The sequence below is a fragment of the Pongo abelii genome, chromosome 2 (assembly GCF_028885655.2).
Source record: "Pongo abelii isolate AG06213 chromosome 2, NHGRI_mPonAbe1-v2.0_pri, whole genome shotgun sequence".
NCBI classification, from domain to species: domain Eukaryota; kingdom Metazoa; phylum Chordata; class Mammalia; order Primates; family Hominidae; genus Pongo; species Pongo abelii.
Genome location: NC_085928.1, coordinates 117,185,614 through 117,205,296, shown reverse-complemented (window position 1 = coordinate 117,205,296; position 19,683 = coordinate 117,185,614). Strand labels below are relative to the sequence as shown.

At 36.3% G+C, this 19,683-nt stretch overlaps 1 protein-coding gene across 20 annotated transcripts in view; it reads left to right on the top strand.

Annotated features, from left to right (window-relative positions):
• The window catches only part of GOLGA4 (golgin A4), a 123,134-nt gene that overhangs the window by 78,925 nt on the left and 24,526 nt on the right, over nt 1-19,683 (top strand). For 16 of the 20 annotated variants that reach the window (XM_024244601.3, XM_063722142.1, XM_054552335.2 and 13 more), the window contains 7 exons: nt 1,112-5,349; nt 6,152-6,273; nt 6,699-6,829; nt 12,753-12,866; nt 14,803-14,823; nt 15,337-15,405; nt 17,804-17,879. In XM_024244601.3, coding sequence (XP_024100369.3) covers nt 1,112-5,349; nt 6,152-6,273; nt 6,699-6,829; nt 12,753-12,866; nt 14,803-14,823; nt 15,337-15,405; nt 17,804-17,879 — 4,771 coding nt within the window. The remainder of the gene's footprint in view (nt 1-1,111; nt 5,350-6,151; nt 6,274-6,698; nt 6,830-12,752; nt 12,867-14,802; nt 14,824-15,336; nt 15,406-17,803; nt 17,880-19,683) is intronic. The other 4 variants (XM_024244604.3, XM_063722141.1, XM_024244603.3 and 1 more) reach the window with 1 other exon arrangement.

The window sequence follows — 19,683 nt, the reverse complement described above, 5'->3', positions numbered from 1 at the left end:
CTGATGTTTAGACTTGTTAGCTTTTTTGCTCTGATTTAGATAGTAAAACAGCCATACTTCTTACTCATAGTTCTAAACCATGCTTAATTTTTCCATCACTAACACTTACAAAAGGTTCCATGGTGGGTGAAATGGACACTTAGGAGGCTTAGATCTTCCACTTGTTTGATTTTTAAATTAATTATACTTTAATTTCATCACCTGTCACATGAAGAGATTAGATTCAGTAATTCCTTAGGACCCTAGGACCTTTCCACCTCTGACATTCTGTGGCTCTGCCTTATTTAACTCCTTCAGAGTCAAAATTACATTTTCATGAGATAATAGTAATGTTTGTTAAAATTCGTGTAAGTTCCTTCTTGAAAAAAGAAAGAACCTTCCAAATGATAATTTTGAAGATGGAAAAATCATACATTCTTTTTCTTCTAAAATTATGAGAATAATAAAATACTATGTAGGCCTTAAAAATTGGAAAAAACCCCAATCTTCCTACCAGAAGTTACTGTTATCAATTTTATGGTTTATTTCTTTTTACTATCCAGTTAAAGTATTACTGAAAATGTAGGCAGCTGAAAAGGTTCCCCAAATAAATAGAAAGAATCTGGAAGTATGAGTTGGGTTAAACATGTAATCTTTTCTTTTTTTTTTTTTTTTTTTGTTTGGTTTTTGAGACAGAGTCTGGCTTTGTTGCCCAGGCTGGAGTGTAGTGGCATGATCTCGGCTCACTGCAGCCTCCGCCTCCTGGGTTCAAGGGATTCCCCAACCTCAGCCTCCCGAGTAGCTGGGACTACAGCCGCATGCTACCATGCCCGGCTAATTTTTGTATGTTTTGGTAGAGACAGGGCTTTGCCATGTTGGTCAGGCTGGGTCTCAAACTCCCGGCTTCAAGTGATCTGCTCGCTTCGGCTTCCCAAACTGTTGGACCATGCCTGGCCATAATCTTTTCTTTGTTATATGATTCCTTTAGTAGTTGAGCATAGATTCTTTGTCTTTTCTAGTGTTTGGTATGATAATTTTGATCTTCAGGTAGGTGGTAGACATCATGTCTGTGTGTCATTACTAGTAGACAAGTACATACTTTAATAAAAATGCATCTGTTTTTAATTAACAGAGAATTCTTGAATTGGAAAGTTCTTTGGAAAAAAGCTTACAAGAAAACAAAAATCAGTCAAAAGATTTGGCTGTTCATCTGGAAGCTGAAAAAAATAAGCACAATAAGGAGATTACAGTCATGGTTGAAAAACACAAGACAGAATTGGAAAGCCTTAAGCATCAGCAGGATGCCCTTTGGACCGAAAAACTCCAAGTCTTAAAGCAACAATATCAGACTGAAATGGAAAAACTTAGGGAAAAGTGTGAACAAGAAAAAGAAACATTGTTGAAAGACAAAGAGATTATCTTCCAGGCCCACATAGAAGAAATGAATGAAAAGACTTTAGAAAAGCTTGATGTGAAGCAAACAGAACTAGAATCATTATCTTCTGAACTGTCAGAAGTATTAAAAGCCCGTCACAAACTAGAAGAGGAACTTTCTCTTCTGAAAGATCAAACAGATAAAATGAAGCAGGAATTAGAGGCCAAGATGGATGAACAGAAAAATCATCACCAGCAGCAAGTTGACAGTATCATTAAAGAACATGAGGTATCTATCCAGAGGACTGAGAAGGCATTAAAAGATCAAATTAATCAACTTGAGCTTCTCTTGAAGGAAAGGGACAAGCATTTGAAAGAGCATCAGGCTCATGTAGAAAATTTAGAGGCAGATATTAAAAGGTCTGAAGGGGAACTCCAGCAGGTGTCTGCTAAGCTGGATGTTTTTCAGTCTTACCAGAGTGCCACACATGAGCAGACAAAAGCATATGAGGAACGGTTGGCCCAATTGCAGCAGAAGTTGTTGGATTTGGAAACAGAAAGAATTCTTCTTACCAAACAGGTTGCTGAAGTTGAAGCACAAAAGAAAGATGTTTGTACTGAGTTAGATGCTCACAAAATCCAGGTGCAGGACTTAATGCAGCAACTTGAAAAACAAAATAGTGAAATGGAGCAAAAAGTAAAATCTTTAACCCAAGTCTATGAGTCCAAACTTGAAGATAGTAACAAAGAACAGGAACAGACAAAGCAAATCTTAGTGGAAAAGGAAAATATGATTTTACAAATGAGAGAAGGACAGAAGAAAGAAATTGAGATACTCACACAGAAATTGTCAGCCAAGGAGGACAGTATTCATATTTTGAATGAGGAATATGAAACCAAATTTAAAAACCAAGAAAAAAAGATGGAAAAAGTTAAGCAGAAAGCAAAGGAGATGCAAGAAACATTAAAGAAAAAATTACTGGATCAGGAAGCCAAACTTAAGAAAGAGCTTGAAAATACTGCTCTAGAGCTTAGTCAGAAAGAAAAACAATTTAATGCCAAAATGCTGGAAATGGCACAGGCTGACTCAGCTGGAATCAGTGATGCAGTGTCAAGACTGGAAACAAACCAAAAGGAACAAATAGAAAGTCTTACTGAGGTTCATCAACGAGAACTCAATGATGTCATATCAATCTGGGAAAAGAAACTTAATCAGCAAGCTGAAGAACTTCAGGAAATACATGAAATCCAATTACAGGAAAAAGAACAAGAGGTAGCAGAGCTGAAACAAAAGATCCTCCTATTTGGGTGTGAAAAAGAAGAGATGAACAAGGAAATAACATGGCTGAAGGAAGAAGGCGTTAAGCAGGATACAACATTAAATGAATTACAGGAACAGTTAAAGCAGAAGTCTGCCCATGTGAATTCTCTTGCACAAGATGAAACTAAACTGAAAGCTCATCTTGAAAAGCTGGAGGTTGACTTGAATAAGTCTCTGAAGGAAAATACTTTTCTTCAAGAGCAGCTAGTTGAACTGAAGATGCTGGCAGAAGAAGATAAGCGGAAGGTTTCTGAGTTGACTAGCAAGTTGAAAACCACAGATGAAGAATTCCAGAGTTTGAAATCTTCACATGAAAGAAGTAACAAAAGCCTAGAGGACAAGAGCTTGGAATTTAAAAAGCTGTCTGAGGAACTAGCGATTCAGCTGGATATTTGCTGTAAGAAAACCGAAGCCTTATTAGAAGCTAAAACAAGTGAGCTAATCAACATTAGTAGTAGTAAAACTAATGCCATTCTCTCTAGGATTTCTCATTGTCAGCACCATACAACTAAAGTTAAGGAGGCACTGTTAATTAAAACTTGCACAGTTTCTGAATTAGAAGCACAACTTAGACAGTTGACAGAGGAGCAAAATACACTAAATATTTCTTTTCAACAGGCTACTCATCAGTTAGAAGAAAAAGAAAATCAAATTAAGAGCATGAAGGCTGATATTGAAAGTCTTGTAACAGAAAAAGAAGCCTTACAGAAGGAAGGAGGCAATCAGCAACAGGCTGCTTCTGAAAAGGAGTCTTGTATAACACAGTTGAAGAAAGAGTTATCTGAAAACATCAATGCTGTCACATTGATGAAAGAAGAGCTTAAAGAAAAAAAAATTGAGATTAGCAGTCTTAGTAAACAACTAACTGATTTGAATGTTCAGCTTCAAAATAGTATCAGCCTATCGGAAAAAGAAGCAACCATTTCATCACTAAGAAAGCAATATGATGAAGAAAAATGTGAATTGCTGGATCAGGTGCAAGATTTATCTTTGAAAGTTGACACTCTGAGTAAAGAGAAAATTTCTGCTCTTGAGCAGGTAGATCACTGGTCCAATAAATTCTCAGAATGGAAGAAGAAAGCACAGTCAAGATTTACACAGCATCAAAACACTGTTAAAGAATTGCAGATCCAGCTTGAGTTAAAATCAAAGGAAGCTCATGAAAAGGATGAGCAGATAAATTTATTGAAGGAAGACCTTGATCGGCAAAATAAAAGATTTGATTGTTTAAAGGGTGAAATGGAAGACAAGAAGAGCAAGATGGAGAAAAAGGAGTCTAATTTAGAAACAGAGTTAAAGACTCAAACAGCAAGAATTATGGAATTAGAGGACCATATTACCCAGAAAACTATTGAAATAGAGTCCTTAAATGAAGTTTTTAAAAATTACAATCAACAAAAGGATGTTGAACACAAAGAATTGGTTCAGAAACTTCAACATTTTCAAGATTTAGGAGAAGAAAAGGACAACAGGGTTAAAGAAGCTGAAGAAAAAATCTTAACACTTGAAAACCAAGTTTATTCCATGAAAGCTGAACTTGAAACTAAGAAGAAAGAATTAGAACATGTGAATATAAGTGTGAAAAGCAAAGAGGAGGAGTTAAAGACATTGGAAGATAGGCTTGAGTCAGAAAGTGCTGCAAAATTAGCAGAGTTGAAGAAAAAAGCTGAACAAAAAATTGCTGCCATTAAGAAGCAGTTGTTATCTCAAATGGAAGAGAAAGAAGAACAGTATAAAAAAGGTACAGAGAGCCATTTGAGTGAGCTAAATACAAAATTGCAGGAAAGAGAAAGGGAAGTTCACATCTTGGAAGAAAAACTTAAGTCAGTGGAAAGTTCACAATCAGAAACATTAATTGTACCCAGATCAGCAAAAAATGTGGCAGCATGTACTGAACAAGAAGAAGCAGATTCCCAAGGCTGTGTGCAGCAGACATATGAAGAAAAAATCAGTGTTTTACAAAGAAACTTGAGTGAAAAAGAAAAGCTATTGCAGAGGGTAGGGCAGGAAAAAGAAGAGACAGTTTCTTCTCATTTTGAAATGCGATGCAAATACCAGGAGCTCTTAATAAAGCTAGAACATGCTGAGGCAAAGCAACATGAAAATCAAGTTATGATAGGTCATCTTCAAGAAGAGCTTGAAGAAAAAAACAAGAAATATTCCTTGATAGTAGCCCAGCATGTGGAAGAAGAAGGAGGTAAAAATAACATACAGGCAAAGCAAAACTTGGAAAATGTGTTTGACGATGTCCAGAAAACCCTCCAGGAGAAGGAACTAACCTGTCAGATCTTGGAGCAGAAGATAAAAGAGCTGGATTCCTGCTTAGTAAGACAGAAAGAAGTACATAGAGTTGAAATGGAAGAGTTGACTTCAAAATATGAAAAATTACAGGCTTTACAACAGATGGGTGGAAGAAATAAACCCACAGAACTTTTGGAAGAAAACACTGAAGAAAAGTCCAAATCACATTTGGTCCAACCCAAATTGCTTAGTACCATGGAAGCCCAGCACAATGATCTGGAGTTTAAATTAGCAGGGGCAGAACGGGAGAAACAGAAACTGGGCAAGGAGATTGTTAGATTGCAGAAAGACCTTCGAATGTTGAGAAAGGAGCATCAGCAAGAATTGGAAATACTAAAGAAAGAATATGAACAAGAAAGGGAAGAGAAAATCAAGTAAGTTTTATTTCAGCTTGAATATTTTTATGGCAGTCCTTCTTAACTAAGTCTCCTTTTTTTGTGCCTAATACAATTATTTTAAATTATTTGGGTAAGTTTCACCAACCCAAAGTATTAAACATAAATCCAATATGTTAAATATGAGGAGAAATAAAAACAATTTAGGGCAAGTGGCAGTGTTATTCCATGTCCATTTAGGAGAGAAAAACCTTTTCTTGCATATAAGATTCAGGTTATTAGGGACATATCCAAGTAATTATTTTCTTTTTATTTTATTGTTTTTAGTATTAGCATTATTATTATATAACATAGATGTGTTTTGAAAAAAAAAAAAAAAAAATTAAAGTGGAAAACAAAAATTCTCTGGTCCCCAGGACCACTCCTTAGAGGTCATCACCTGGAGAGAGAGAGAGAGAGAGAGAGAGAGACACACACACACACACACACACACACACACACACACACACACACACACACACACACACACACACACACTCACTCACTCACTCACTCACTCACTCACTCACTCACTCACTCACTCCACTCACTCACTCCACTCACTCACTCCACTCACTCACTCACTCACTCACTCACTCACTCACTCACTCACTCACTCACTCATCCCCAGGACCACTCCTTAGAGGTCATCACCTGGACACACACACACACACTCTCTCTCTCTCTCAAAAATGTTTTCATACAATGAACTCATACTGTATGCACTGTTTTAAAGACCAGGTAGCTCCTTGCAGCTTGTTCTTTGTGTGGCAGCAGTTAATGGTACATTTTTGTTACTCAGACAGGAGCAGGAAGATCTTGAACTGAAGCACAATTCCACATTAAAACAGCTGATGAGGGAGTTTAATACACAGCTGGCACAAAAGGAACAAGAGCTGGAAATGACCATAAAAGAAACTATCAGTAAGTAAAATTAAGTTCCATAAGGAACAGTTATATCAGCAGAGGCTATAATTTAAGCTTATCATTTTTGCACTGGTGGTAAGTGCATTAAGTCATTAAACTGGGGAAGAAATAATCCTTGCCCAATAACATTCTCTAATGGGAACTTGCCCTGCCTGGCAATGACTTACCTTAAGGAGAGGGGGAGCAGGTAAAACAATATGAAAGTATTAGCTAATTAATTACCTTGTAAAGACATTTTTGCTCAGGGAGAGGATACATTTGATCACTGTTGAGCTAGATGTCTCATTAAACATCTTACAATGCTTATATAAAATTAAATTTCATCAAAATTAATTGGAATGAGAGTTGTTACTGAAATTGAGATATAAATATTAACTCTTGACTAATGTGTTTTCTTGTGTGTGTCCATTTTTATTTATTAGATAAGGCCCAGGAGGTGGAGGCTGAACTTTTAGAAAGCCATCAAGAAGAGACAAATCAGTTACTTAAAAAAATTGCCGAGAAAGATGATGATCTAAAACGAACAGCCAAAAGATATGAAGAAATCCTTGATGTTTGTACCTTATTTCTTCTCTCTCACTTTTGAAATTTAGCTGTAATAGATTTCATGGTAGTGCCAAAGATTTCCTTTTCAAATGTGTTTTTTGAATGAAAAGAGTTTTTTTTTTGACTCAATATTATTCAAATTAGTACTGTTATATGCAGATTTATAAAGTTGAGTTGATTTCTGCCAGGATTGTAGTTTCCTGATGAGATTCTGCTAACCAGGCAGCACAGTCCCCTTGCTAGTATTGAAGCAACAGCAGATACTAAAAGGAAGAATAGATTCTTTCCCATCTGCCTCACAGATTCTGACTGATCTGTGAGGGGAACCAGACTAAGAATCAAGACCTTGTGCTTCGGTGAAGTCTAAGTAATGGGATAGTGAGTGTGTATTTAAATGTGGCTGCTTAACTTAGCTGGAATCTTTCTGGGAGGGACAATCAACTTTACTCTTATCTCTACCCAGTATATGGAGGTTGATTGGTCTCAAGAGAAGAAAGCTGGGAAAAAATGGAATGCATAAGCCAAATCTTTTCTATTTAGTGGAAGGTTATTTCAAAGTACTTACTTTACTAATGCCATGTTGCAGTTCATAGAATATGCCACTAATGCATTGCCATTAGCAAAATAAGATAAGCCATGAAGATACACCATGAAGATAAATCATAAATGCTAGTTAGTACTTTGGACTAACACTTGAAAACATTTTCAAATGTAATACAATATAAATTGTTCTTGGTTGGGTTACAGATTCTGTAGTTGCTCTAAGCCTTATTTCACTATATGCTAAGAATCTTTTGGTGATTAAGAATTCATAAATCAAAGAATCATACCTCAGCTGACTGTGTCAGCAGAGGTCTGAGTCAGGAACAGATTCTAATAATTATTTTAAATGTAATTGAAATGGCTAGAATTCCAAGATATAACACATGCCTATAAATGCCACCTTTTATAATTCTTGAGCTTTATATATCATTATGAAAAGATTTAAATAATTTCACATTTTCTTATACTTCCATAGAGGATATATGTGCTAAATGAAAAAAAAAAACAGTATTATTTCTTGAATGCCTAGAGAGTGTTGGAAGATACAGTAAAGCTAGTTTAGTTCTACTTTTTTTTTTTTCTGTTTTTGTTTTTCAGAAGGAAAAGCCAGTTCAGTGTAGTTAAGTAATTTCCCTAAAACTACATAGTGGTAGAGCAGTGATTCTTCATTAGCTTTACACATTTTATAAAAAAAGACTTCTTACTAAGAAAGGAACTTAGAGAAGGCAGTTATTTATCATGGATAATTAAGTCGGAGATTCATTTGCAGGGAGTAAATTGTGCCGTAGCTCTAGAATTCCCTTTTGTGAACTATTTCTCTGTCTCGGGATGTGTGGGGTAGCAGACGGTAGACTTTTCTAGAGTCATGACAGACCTTTTAGGTAGAAGGGTGAGGGAACAGAGAGACAAGTTACTGTATACCCTTTGACATGGTTCCTTCTTAAAAATCTGCTGTATTTTAGGGAAGTTAATGAAATTGTCCTTCAAGCTTCAGGCTTAGAGTAGTACAGCAAGCGGACAGGAAGTGGAGGGTGGGCAAGGGAGTGGCATGGACTCTTTTCCAAGTTCCCTCCTGTGCCTTGGACCAGCACTGCCATTGGAAATATAATGCAAGCCGGCCAGGCACGGTGGCTCATGCCTGTAATTCCAGCACTTTGGGAGGCCAAGGCGGGTGGATCACCTGAAGTCAGGAGTTCAAGACCAGCCTGGCCAACATGGTGAAACTCCATCTCTACTAAAAATACAAAAAATTAGCCAGGTGTGGTGGCGTGTGCTTGTAATCCTCGCTACTCAGGAGAGTGAGGCAGGAGAATTGCTTGAACCCAGAAGGTGGAATTTGCAGTGAGCCGAGATTGTGCCACTGCACTCCAGCCTGGGCGACAGAGTGAGACTCTGTCTCAAAAAAAAAAAAAAAAAAAAAAGCAAGCCACAAATATGAGCCATATTGTAATTTAAAGTTTTCTAGTAGCCACATTTAAAAAAAAAAGGAAACAGGTGAACTTAATTTTAATAATATATGCTACCAATGCAATATAACCAAAATACTATCATTTCAACATGTAGTCAATATTAAAAATATATACATACATATAAATTCTTTGAAATTCACTGTGTTTTTACATTTCATCTCAATTTGGAATAGCAACATTTCAAGTTCTCACTAGCCACAGTTTTAGGATAGCTAGTGCCTGCTGTATTGAATAGTGTAGCCTTAGACTTTCAACTGCTAGGACTAGGACTGACTTTGTAATTAAATAGCCAGTCCCCATCCAGACATCCCCAGATATACTTTATCCCGAAGAAATTTTTTTAAAAATGCAAATACAACTAAAAAAGGGCTATTAGCAATTCTCAGCAAATACCATATTGCTTTGATTCAAATCCATATTCTCTATGATTCTCCCATTTAAAAATTTCTGGGATTGGAGTTTCACATGAGATTTGTATGTATTATGTAGTAGTGTTTTTTACCGTTTCTTTAAAGCTATTATCAGATTGATGATTTGTCTCAGTGATGACATTGTAGAATGCTGCATTTTTGTCACCTATTAAAGTAATTATGTGATTTGTTAATAGCAAGTTTGAGCACAGGCACATTTTCATTTTTCTACCTTGAATGACATTCTTACCATTCCTCCATTTGAAGAAGCTGGAAACTTTTGACATCTTTAATTCCCACTTCCTATGTCTCTAAACACCATACACATATATATTAATGTACCTATTTGGTCATTAACTCTGCTTCGCTCCCCACCCAGCACAATTACCTGACATATAACGGGCTCACAGGATATGGTTTGAAACATCCTGAGAATCATGTTGCTTGTTCCTCTCCTCTGAACTCCACTACTGCCACCACAGTCTGTGCTACCATTTTTTCATCTGGCCCGATCTGTTGTATTAATGTCCTACCTAGTCCCCTTACTGCAGTCCTTTTTCTCTAACACAGTCATCTGTCTGTCAGAGTTATTTTCTGTCTGGAAACAAGATGTGATTTATTACTTCTCCTCCTAAATATGTGCAGTGGTTTCCCATTGTCACAGTGATACCTCGTCTAGTTTGGTCTGTGTTCCAGCCAAACTCAACCATAGCTTGTTCTTCACCATATGTTTCCTTTGTACATGCTTTTCTGTGTGCCTGAAGTCACATTCTCAAGCTTCATAAGTTAATGCAAGCGTTATCCTCTCTCTTGGCTAAAAAAAGGTCGGGGAGGGGGGTGGTGTGGTGCGTGGCCAGGCCCAGTGGCTTATACCTGTCATCCCAACACTTTGGGAGGCTGAGGCAGGAGGATTGCTTGAGCTTGGGAGGTCAAGGCTGCACTGAGCTATGAACGTGCCTCTGCATTCCAGCCTGGGTGGCAGAGTGAGGCCCTGTCTCAAAAGAAAAACAACAAAAAAAATTAAATAAAATTTTTAAATTTAATTTTTATTTAGAAAAATTTTGAATCAAATGTATTCACATGGCTTAAAGATTAAAATAATATTAAAAAGTATTCTTGGAGGTGGTATACATGTATAATGAAAATTGTACCCATTCCTCCTGTGTTCTGTGTCCTCTCCCTCTTCTCCCTCCACTGGCAACCATTAGTTTCTTATACTCCAGTGTTTCATTATGTAAACAAGCAAAAATGAAATATATTCTTATTTTTTTCCCCTTTCCTACTCAAAAGGTAGCTTTTTGAATATACTTTTCTATGTTGTTTTTTCACTTGTTCATTTTTTTTGAAACCTCTTAAATGTAATTAATTGCATCTGCGTTCCTTGTTACTCATATATATTTGTTACTTATGTGATTTTTGTCATATACACATGAGTGTAGGAGTGTATTAATGAATCTGTCCTCTCCCTTAGACTATAAGCATCACTCTGGAGAAGAGATTTTGTTCTCTAGTCGTGAGAATCTGGCCCAGTGCCTGGCACATACGAGCACTTGATAAATTTGAAGGAGGCGACACATGGTAGGCAGGGAAGAATTCATTTGGGAGAAGGACATGGTGACTTGCAAGTTGGAGACTCACAAGTAGGGGTGCTTACCAAATAGCCTAATCCCAATCTCAGAGCAGTCTCACTTGGAGAGTAGCTCCTAAGGCTATATTAGATACAAAATTGACATTGACTGTATTTTAGTGATTTTGTTTTGGCATAATAACTAGTCTTCAAAACATAATCTATCATGTATATACATAAAGATTCAACTTAGTTTTTCTTAGTGTTTTTACTTCAAAGCAACAATATACTTTTTAAAAAAATCTTAAAATAAGAATAGAAGGCTTTTATAAAGGAAATTACATAACTGTTCCTTAAATTAGAAATGACACATCAAAGATTCTTTTCTAATTATTGGGGGGCTTGCTTTAGATTAGTATCCCACAGATGTCAAAGGAAATGTCAGACATAGCTAATTGTCATATTAGAAACTGAGCCTGACTAAATAAGTAGCTATAGAGGTTATTCTTTCAAACAAGGCTAAACCACATTGACACAGCCATACAAGAAATGTCAGCAAACCAAGACAGAGAGCAGTGATGCATTTACAACAATTTTCGGTTGATGGTGTTTTAGAGGTGGAGGCCAAATTCACGTGTGCCTCAGTGGGAAGATATCTAAGATATCTAAGGATATCTAGTAGAGATCTCTGCTGTACTTATGTTGAGAAAAGGGATTTGTTTTTGCAATTAAGTCTGAGAAAATTTCATGACAAGTGGTATTTAAAATTAGATTTTCTAAATGTTGTATGATTCATTGCCTTATTTTGTGCCATAGGGCCTAACTATGTTTGCGTTTGTTTTTGAGAATGATGTTTCTATTTTTGGCAAGTCAGTGTCTGTTAAATCAGATACCTGTTTGTGGTTATTTTTCCTGTTAAGTCTCTTGCTCAGCAAACACTTGCCCTCATTACTCAAATCAGATCAATATTCCAATTCCAAATATTATTTTAGCACAAAGGTTATTGCAGGATTTATAAGAATAAAGAGAAGTCTGGGTTGCTGTGTACAATAAATCATGGCAATGACCAAGACAAATGAAGGAATGTAAGGATGGAAAACAGCCTTTTACCAGGGCAGTCAAAACAAGAGAGGACAATTTATATGCCAAATTTTATAAGTAGGAATATCGGATCAATAAGTCACATATTGCTCTTTCTAATTCATCCTCGTCCGTTTTTTGCAGTTTGAGACAAAGGAAGTCATTACATTGATTACCAGCATGTTGGACAGTAACTAACTTTTTTTTTTCAAAAATAGATTTTAGTAAAACATTTTACCTCAGAGAACAACTGGTGGGGGTAGATATATAGGAGATGTGCAGCCTTGTCAAATTAGGACAAAGGACCATCTGTTGATTTACACAGCCTAACTAAAGAGGGTGAGAAAAACTGAAAACCCCATAACTTCTGTGATCAGTAAATTGCCATCTGGTTGGGTAGTGCTGTGTATAAAAATACCTACTACTTTATTTTAATGACTATTTTCTAGAAATCAAATTCCAATATAGAAAATGCTGAAGTCTTAAAACACAGGATACGTATTGTAGTTCTGTCACAATTCTGTTATATATCTAATTGTTGCTTAAACCTGGGAACCCTAGTTTAAGGGGAAATAAACAGTTTGATGAGCTTTTTGGGATGAGGAGAGAGGGAGTGAGGGTGAGAAAAATGATATCCTAGGAATAATGAGCATTGAAAAGGGCTTGGAGTTTAAAGTGAGGCATGAAGGAAAGTGTTTAGAGCACAATAATGAATTAAAATAAAAACAGTAGTGTGTGTCTCAAAAACTTAAATGTTTATTTCCCTACAGAGGTAGTTTTCTCTATACCATGTTGCCTCTCCAGAGTGCTTTTTTGATGTGTTTGTTTACTAATGCTTCTTTTTTTTTTTAAATTCTAAAGGCTCGTGAAGAAGAAATGACTGCAAAAGTAATGGACCTGCAGACTCAACTTGAGGAGCTGCAGAAGAAATACCAGCAAAAGCTAGAGCAGGAGGAGAACCCTGGCAATGATAATGTGAGAGGAGTTTGAGTTTGCTGCACATGTTTCTTGAAAACATTGTCATTTCTGTGATTTGACTAGCCTACTAACATACATACATATTTATCTCATTTAATCCTAATGAAAACCCTTTGAGATTTTTACCTCCGTTTTATAGACAGATAAACTAATGTTCAAAGAGATTAAATAAAATGTTCAAGCTCACACAATAAATGTTGTGGTGAGGATTTAAACCAAATCTACCAGACCTCAAAGCCTAGGCATTTTGTTATTACCAGTGCTTCTCCATCTTTTCCATGGAAACAATAGCAGAGGAAAGTGAATCTTATAACCCAGGAGCATAGTTAAAAATGGTCCATCGTAAATGTGATACTTGTAGATTTTTGGATTTTTGTGCTAAAAATTCACGTTAATTTTATATCCTACTCTATAATATATCCTTACACATAAAAGTGGAGTTTTTAGTTGTATACCATTAAGAAAAACAATTTCTATCTTTGTTTTGGCTAGTGGACCAGATGCAAATACATTGCGATGATTTGGGAAAATTGGACTGAATTCAAAGAGAACTGGCCTGAAAATCTAAGCTTTTTTTTTTTTTTTTTTTTTTTTAAAGAGTCCTAATCCTTAAGTAAAGTTGACACTATGAAAGGTAGACCATGTTTACTCCATGGCTTCTTGTCCTGCTGTGCACCTCAGCGGCACACACCCACAGTTGGAGAAGGCTGACACTGTACGTTTCTACTGCCTAAAATGTTCTCACTCATCCAAGATGGTCTTTTCATAGCACAGTCATGGGGGTAATGGGAAAGTGGGTGGTCACTATGACTTTATCCTGGAGAGGATTCGTTACAGAATGTCAGTTACCAGATAACAATTTTTTACACAACCAATTACATGGATGACTTACCCACAGTGCAGAGAAAGAGCCTCTATAAAGAGCTTTGCTACTCTGTATCGCTTGGTAGGCATATGTCAGGTGTAAGCACTGAGCAAGCTGAGAGGACCATTTTCTGTTTCTTTAATAGCTAAGTTAGTTCTGTTTAAATTTTCTTTACTTTCTTTTTTTCTTTTTTTGCCGTTTAGTCATGTAGTCAAGACTTGAGTATTCCAGGTGCTATTATATATTACTTCTTTTGAGAAAATACATGTATTTAACTGTCTAATATGAGCGTTTGCTTAGTATCAAAGTATTAATATTGCATATAGTAACATTTCAACTTGTGTCAGGATGCCATAGAATATTGAAACATTATGAAATATTAAGAAGGACTTCTGAGTCCTTTACCTTGTGTCATAAGAAAGGTAAGAAAATAGCCTTAATTTGGCTGGGTGAGGTAGCTCATGCCTGTAATCCAAGCACTTTGGGAGGCCGAGGTGGGCGAATCACCTGAGGTCGAGAGTTCGAGACCAGCCTGACCAACATGGAGAAACCCCATCTCTACTAAAAATACAAAAAAAAAAATTAGCTGGGCATGGTGGCGCATGCCTGTGGTCCCAGCTACTTGGGAGGCTAAGGCAGGAGAATTGCTTGAACCCGGGAAGGAGGTTGCAGTGAGCTGAGATCGTGCCATTACACTCCACCCTGGGCAACAAGAAGAGCAAAAGAAAGAAAGAGAGAGAGAGAAAGAAAACTTAATTTTTATTTCTACTCAACATTTTTTTTTCTCCTTTATTCTTCATAAATTTGTATCCTTCTGGAGCATCGTCTGGTGCTTCTGTATGTCTTAAATTGCAATATGTATTTAGAGTATAATATTTTGTAAAACAAAACAGACCATTTGTTTAGAAGCACATATTTAAAGTTGTCTTATCTGAAGTCTGACCACTCCCTTGAGACTCTTAACCCTGACTTCCTTTTTCCTTATGTTATATCTTTATATTGCTTTGTTTTAGTGTTTCTTATAGCTATTATTGTATACACTCATGTTTTTTCTTTCCATTTTTTCAGGTAACAATTATGGAGCTACAGGTAAGACTAGTTCTTCCTTTTTTTTTTTTTTTTTCTTTTTTTTCTTTGAGACAGATTCTCACTCTGTTGCGCAGGCTGTTGCCCAGGCTGGAGTGCAGTGGTGCAATCTCGGCTCACTGCAACCTCTGCCTCCTGAGTTCAGGTGATTCTTATGCCTTAGTCTCCCAAATAGCTGGGAGTACAGGTATGTGCCACTGCGCCCGGCCAATTTTTTTCTTAATTTTTGTATTTTTAGTAGAGATGGGGTTTTGCCATGTTGGCCAGGCTGGTCTCAAACTCCTGAGCTCAGGCAGTGCCCCTGCCTCGGCTTTCCAAAGTGCTAGGATTACAGGCCCCAGCCAAGACTAGTTATTCTTTGAATTTGTCTGAAAGTCATGCATTTTAGGGGTATTTATTGTTACAAGTTACAACTTAAAGAGACTATTTTAACAAAAATTTCCAAGCAGTGCAGAAATGTGTCTGGGCAATAATGAAACCTATGTGCATTTCAGATCTGACTTTTTGTTCTTTCAGACACAGCTAGCACAGAAGACGACTTTAATCAGTGATTCGAAATTGAAAGAGCAAGAGTTCAGAGAACAGGTACAGGCCTAATTGGTACCTTTTATTTTGAACTAAATTTACGTTAATATGTACTTGGATCTCAGCTAATTTTTAAATAGTTGGCTTTGAAATTTTTCAGTCTTACACCCGGGAAATTTTATTTCCAAATCCAAAGGTACTAGAGGTTTTCTCTCTCAATTCATGATCATATATATTTAAGCAAGAACATATGTATCATATTATTTTTAGTGTTTAACATTTTTTATAATAATTTGTGATCATATAATGTATAGTAATTTATGTTCTACAAAGAAGTTGTTTTTTGCTTTTATCGGAGAGAAAATAGTCATCTATCTTTGATACTTTTCCCAAGTGGTTTAATTGTCCTAATTTAATTTGCCCATATTTTATTGATGGACAATATATGTAAGTCAATTTAAATAGGACCATGTGTGTACACCTTCAAGGATGCACAGTACACCCATACCAGGATATGTGGTATACGATCTTTAGTAAAGTCTTTTTCCAAACTCTGGGAGAATTAGTGGTTCAAATCAGCAGGCTGAGTTTGAAGGCTAAATCTCCTGGGATTTTCCCAGTTCTTTTAAAATTCATACAGACAAAAATCTTGATAATTGTTAGAACTGAGTGATGGATGGGTATATGAGCATTAATTGTACTATATTTTCTTGGAATATGTTTGAAATTTTTCATAATATTTCTAAAAATTTCATAAAGATAGGTCCCGATGTGACTTAATTTTTTTGTTTCACCAGTGATTTAGCTTTTCCCATCTATTCTCAAGATTACTGCTTTAAAATTCTTCTTTTAAGATCAAATCTTGAAAACTGCCCTAGCATAACAATTTTTGTATTAGTTATTTTTACTATGGGAATATACACATTAAAAGTTAACATTTTAATCATTTTAGAGTACACAGTTCATTGACATTTTAGTTCATTTACAGTGTTGTGAAACCGTCACTGTTACCCAGTTCCAGAATATTTCATCACCCCAGAAGGAAACTACATACCCATTAAGCAGTCACTCCCCATTACCGCCTCCCCATAACACCTAGCAACCACTAATCTGCTTTCTGTCTCTATGGATTTGCCTATTCTGGGTATTTCATATAAATGGAATAATACAATACCTGACCTTTTATGTTAGGCTTTTTTTTTTTTTTTTTTTTTTTTTGAGATGGAGTCTCTCTCTGTCGTCCAGGCTGGAGTGTAGTGGCACGATCTAGGCTCACTGCAAGCTCCGTCTCCCGGATTCACACCATTCTCCTGCCTCAGCCTCCTGAATAGCTGGGACCACAGGTGCCTGCCACCACGCCCGGCTAATTTTTTTGTATTTTTTGTAGAGACGGGGTCTCACCATGTTAGCCAGGATGGTTTCGATCTCCTGACCTCATGATCCGCCCGCCTCCGCCTCCCAAAGTGTTGGGATTACAGGCGTGAGCCACTGTGCCCGGCCTGTGTCAGGCTTTTTTTTAGCTTAGCGTAATGTTTCAAGATTCATCCATCTTATAGCATATATCAGTGTTTAATTTCTTGTTATGGCTGAATAATATACCATTGTATGGATATACTACATTTTTTTTATCCATTCATCAGTTAATGGACATTTGTGTTGTTTCTTTCTTTTGCCTATAGTGAACAGTGCTACTAAAAACATTGATATACAGGTTTTTGTTTAAACACCTGTTTCCAGTTCTTTTGGGTATATACACAGGAGTGGAATTACTGGATCATACAGTAATTCTATGTTTAACTTTTTGAGGAACTGCCAAACTTTTCTACAGTGGCTGTACTATTTTACATTACCATCAACAAAGTATAAGAGTTCCAGTGTCTCCATATCCTCACCAACAAGTTTTTTGATTATTGCCATCCTAGTCATGAAGTGATACCTCGTTGTGGTTTTAATTTGCATTTCTCCAGTGACTAGTGATGTGAAACATCTTTTCATTGGCTTGTTGGCCATTTATATGTCTTCTTTAGAGCAATGTCTACTCAAGTCTTTTGTCCATTTTTTAGTTGGATTGTCTTGAGTTGTAAATGCTCTTTATATGTACTAGAGACAAGTCCCTTATCAGATATTTGATTTGCAAATATTTTCTCCCATTCTGTAGCTTGTCTTTTTACTTCATTGATAGTGTCTGTTGATGTACAAAAGTTTCCAATTTTACCAAAGTGTAATTTCTGTATTTTTTTCTTTTATTCTGTGTTCTTTTGGTATCATATCTAAGAAATTTTTAGTTTTAGTTTTTTTTTTCGCAGAAACAATTCTTGCTCTAAACCATTTGTCTTAATTTTATTTGCCTATATTCTGTCTTCAGCATTAAAAAATCTTGTGGTGACAGCAATCTTTCTTTTTCTTATGTACACTTTCCCTGTGAATCTTATACGGTCTGATTATTTGTCATTTTTAGATTCACAATTTAGAAGACCGTTTGAAGAAATATGAAAAGAATGTATATGCAACAACTGTGGGGACACCTTACAAAGGTAAGGATGATCTCCTATCATGTTATTAACCGTTATCTTTTATTGGTGGATTTGTGCATGATTTTTATTTTTGTCTTTGCTAATTTGTATTTTTTTCTCATTTTAAAATTTTTAATGATTTTATTTTTTCTTAATTGACAAATGCATATATGTATTATGTGCAACATGCTATTTTGAGTTATAGATTCATTGTGGAATGGTTAAACTAAGTGCATTACCTGACATACTACCTTTTTTTGTGTGTGTGTGATGAGAACACTTTAAAATCTGCTCTTTTCACAGTTTTCAAGAATACAATAAATTGGGTGGGGAATAATACAATACATTAACTGTAGTCAACCATATTTTACAATAGATCTCTTGAACTTATTCTTCCTTATTGAACTGAAATTTTGTATCCTTTGGACAGCATCTCCCACCCCCCACAGTCCCTTATAACCACCAGTTTACCCTACTTGAGTTCAGCTTTTTAGATTCCACATATAAGTGAGATTATGTGGTATTTGCCTTTCTGCACCTAGTTTATTCCACTTAATATAATGTCCTCCAGGTTCATCCATGTTATTCCGATGGCAGAATTTTCTTCTGTTTGGAGGCTGAATAGTATTCCATGTGGTTAATCTGTTTTTTACAATGAATATATTTTACCTTTTAACAGCTGACTTGAAGGAAAGAAAGATAGTAACCTGGCGGGCGCGGTGGCTCACACCTGTAATCCCAGCACTTTGGGGGGCTGAGGCAGGTGGATCATGAGGTCAGGAGATCAAGACCATCCTGGCCAACATGGTGAAACCCCATCTCTACTAAAAATAAAAAACATTATCTGGGCATGGTGGCATGGGCCTGTAGTCCCAGCTACACGGGAGGCTGAGGCAGGGGAATCTCTTGAACCCGGGAGGTGGAGGTTGCAGTGAGCCGAGATCACACCACTGCACTAAAAAAAAAAAAAAAAAAAGATCCACCTGCCTCCCAAAGTGCAGGGATTACAGGCATGAGCTACTGCACCTGGCCCAAAGGATTTTAAAGATGAGCTTGAGTCTTTGTGTGGTAATTCCCTTGAGATAATCAAGATCGTTGAATAATCTTATATAACACTTATCCATTCTCTAAAATTCAATTTCACTATCTCACTGTGTTAAGAATAGTTTTATTTTGCTACATATTTTGTAAACCTTTCTGCTTTCTTATGGGAAGCATGAGGACATAAAAACCATTTGGCATTCTCTTCTTTTGTGTTTTTGAAAGCTCTCATTGCTATCAAATAATGTAAAATACTACACAAATTTTAACTAAATTAAAAGGACTTGCTGTGGATCCTTTCCAAACTGGAGCTCCTCAAAAAGAAGTAAAAACCAGCCTGGAAATTTCCCATGCTCACTGCAGAGATGATTCTTGCTGCAAAGATTATTTACTATAGCGAAGTCACTGAATATCTCAGCATAGAACTAGACTGAATCAGCCTACAGCCATACCACAGTGAATGCTCCCAATCTCATCTGATCTCAAAAGTTAAGCAGGGTCAGGCCTGGTTAATACTTGGATGGGAGAACTATACTAAATCAATACTCAGCAGTGCATAGAGAATAGTGTCGATTCCTTTTGTTATTTTCCATGTAAGAATTTCTTACATAATTTTATTTTTTCTCAAATTTATGAACACATATATACAATTTATTTAATAGCTAACTCATAATACTAAGCGCTAAACACTTACAAACACGTTTTTGTCTTTTTTAAAACATTATTTTTCTCAGATTTCTCAAGGATAATATAGCTTATCTGCTCATTTAATCCTCTTAAAAAC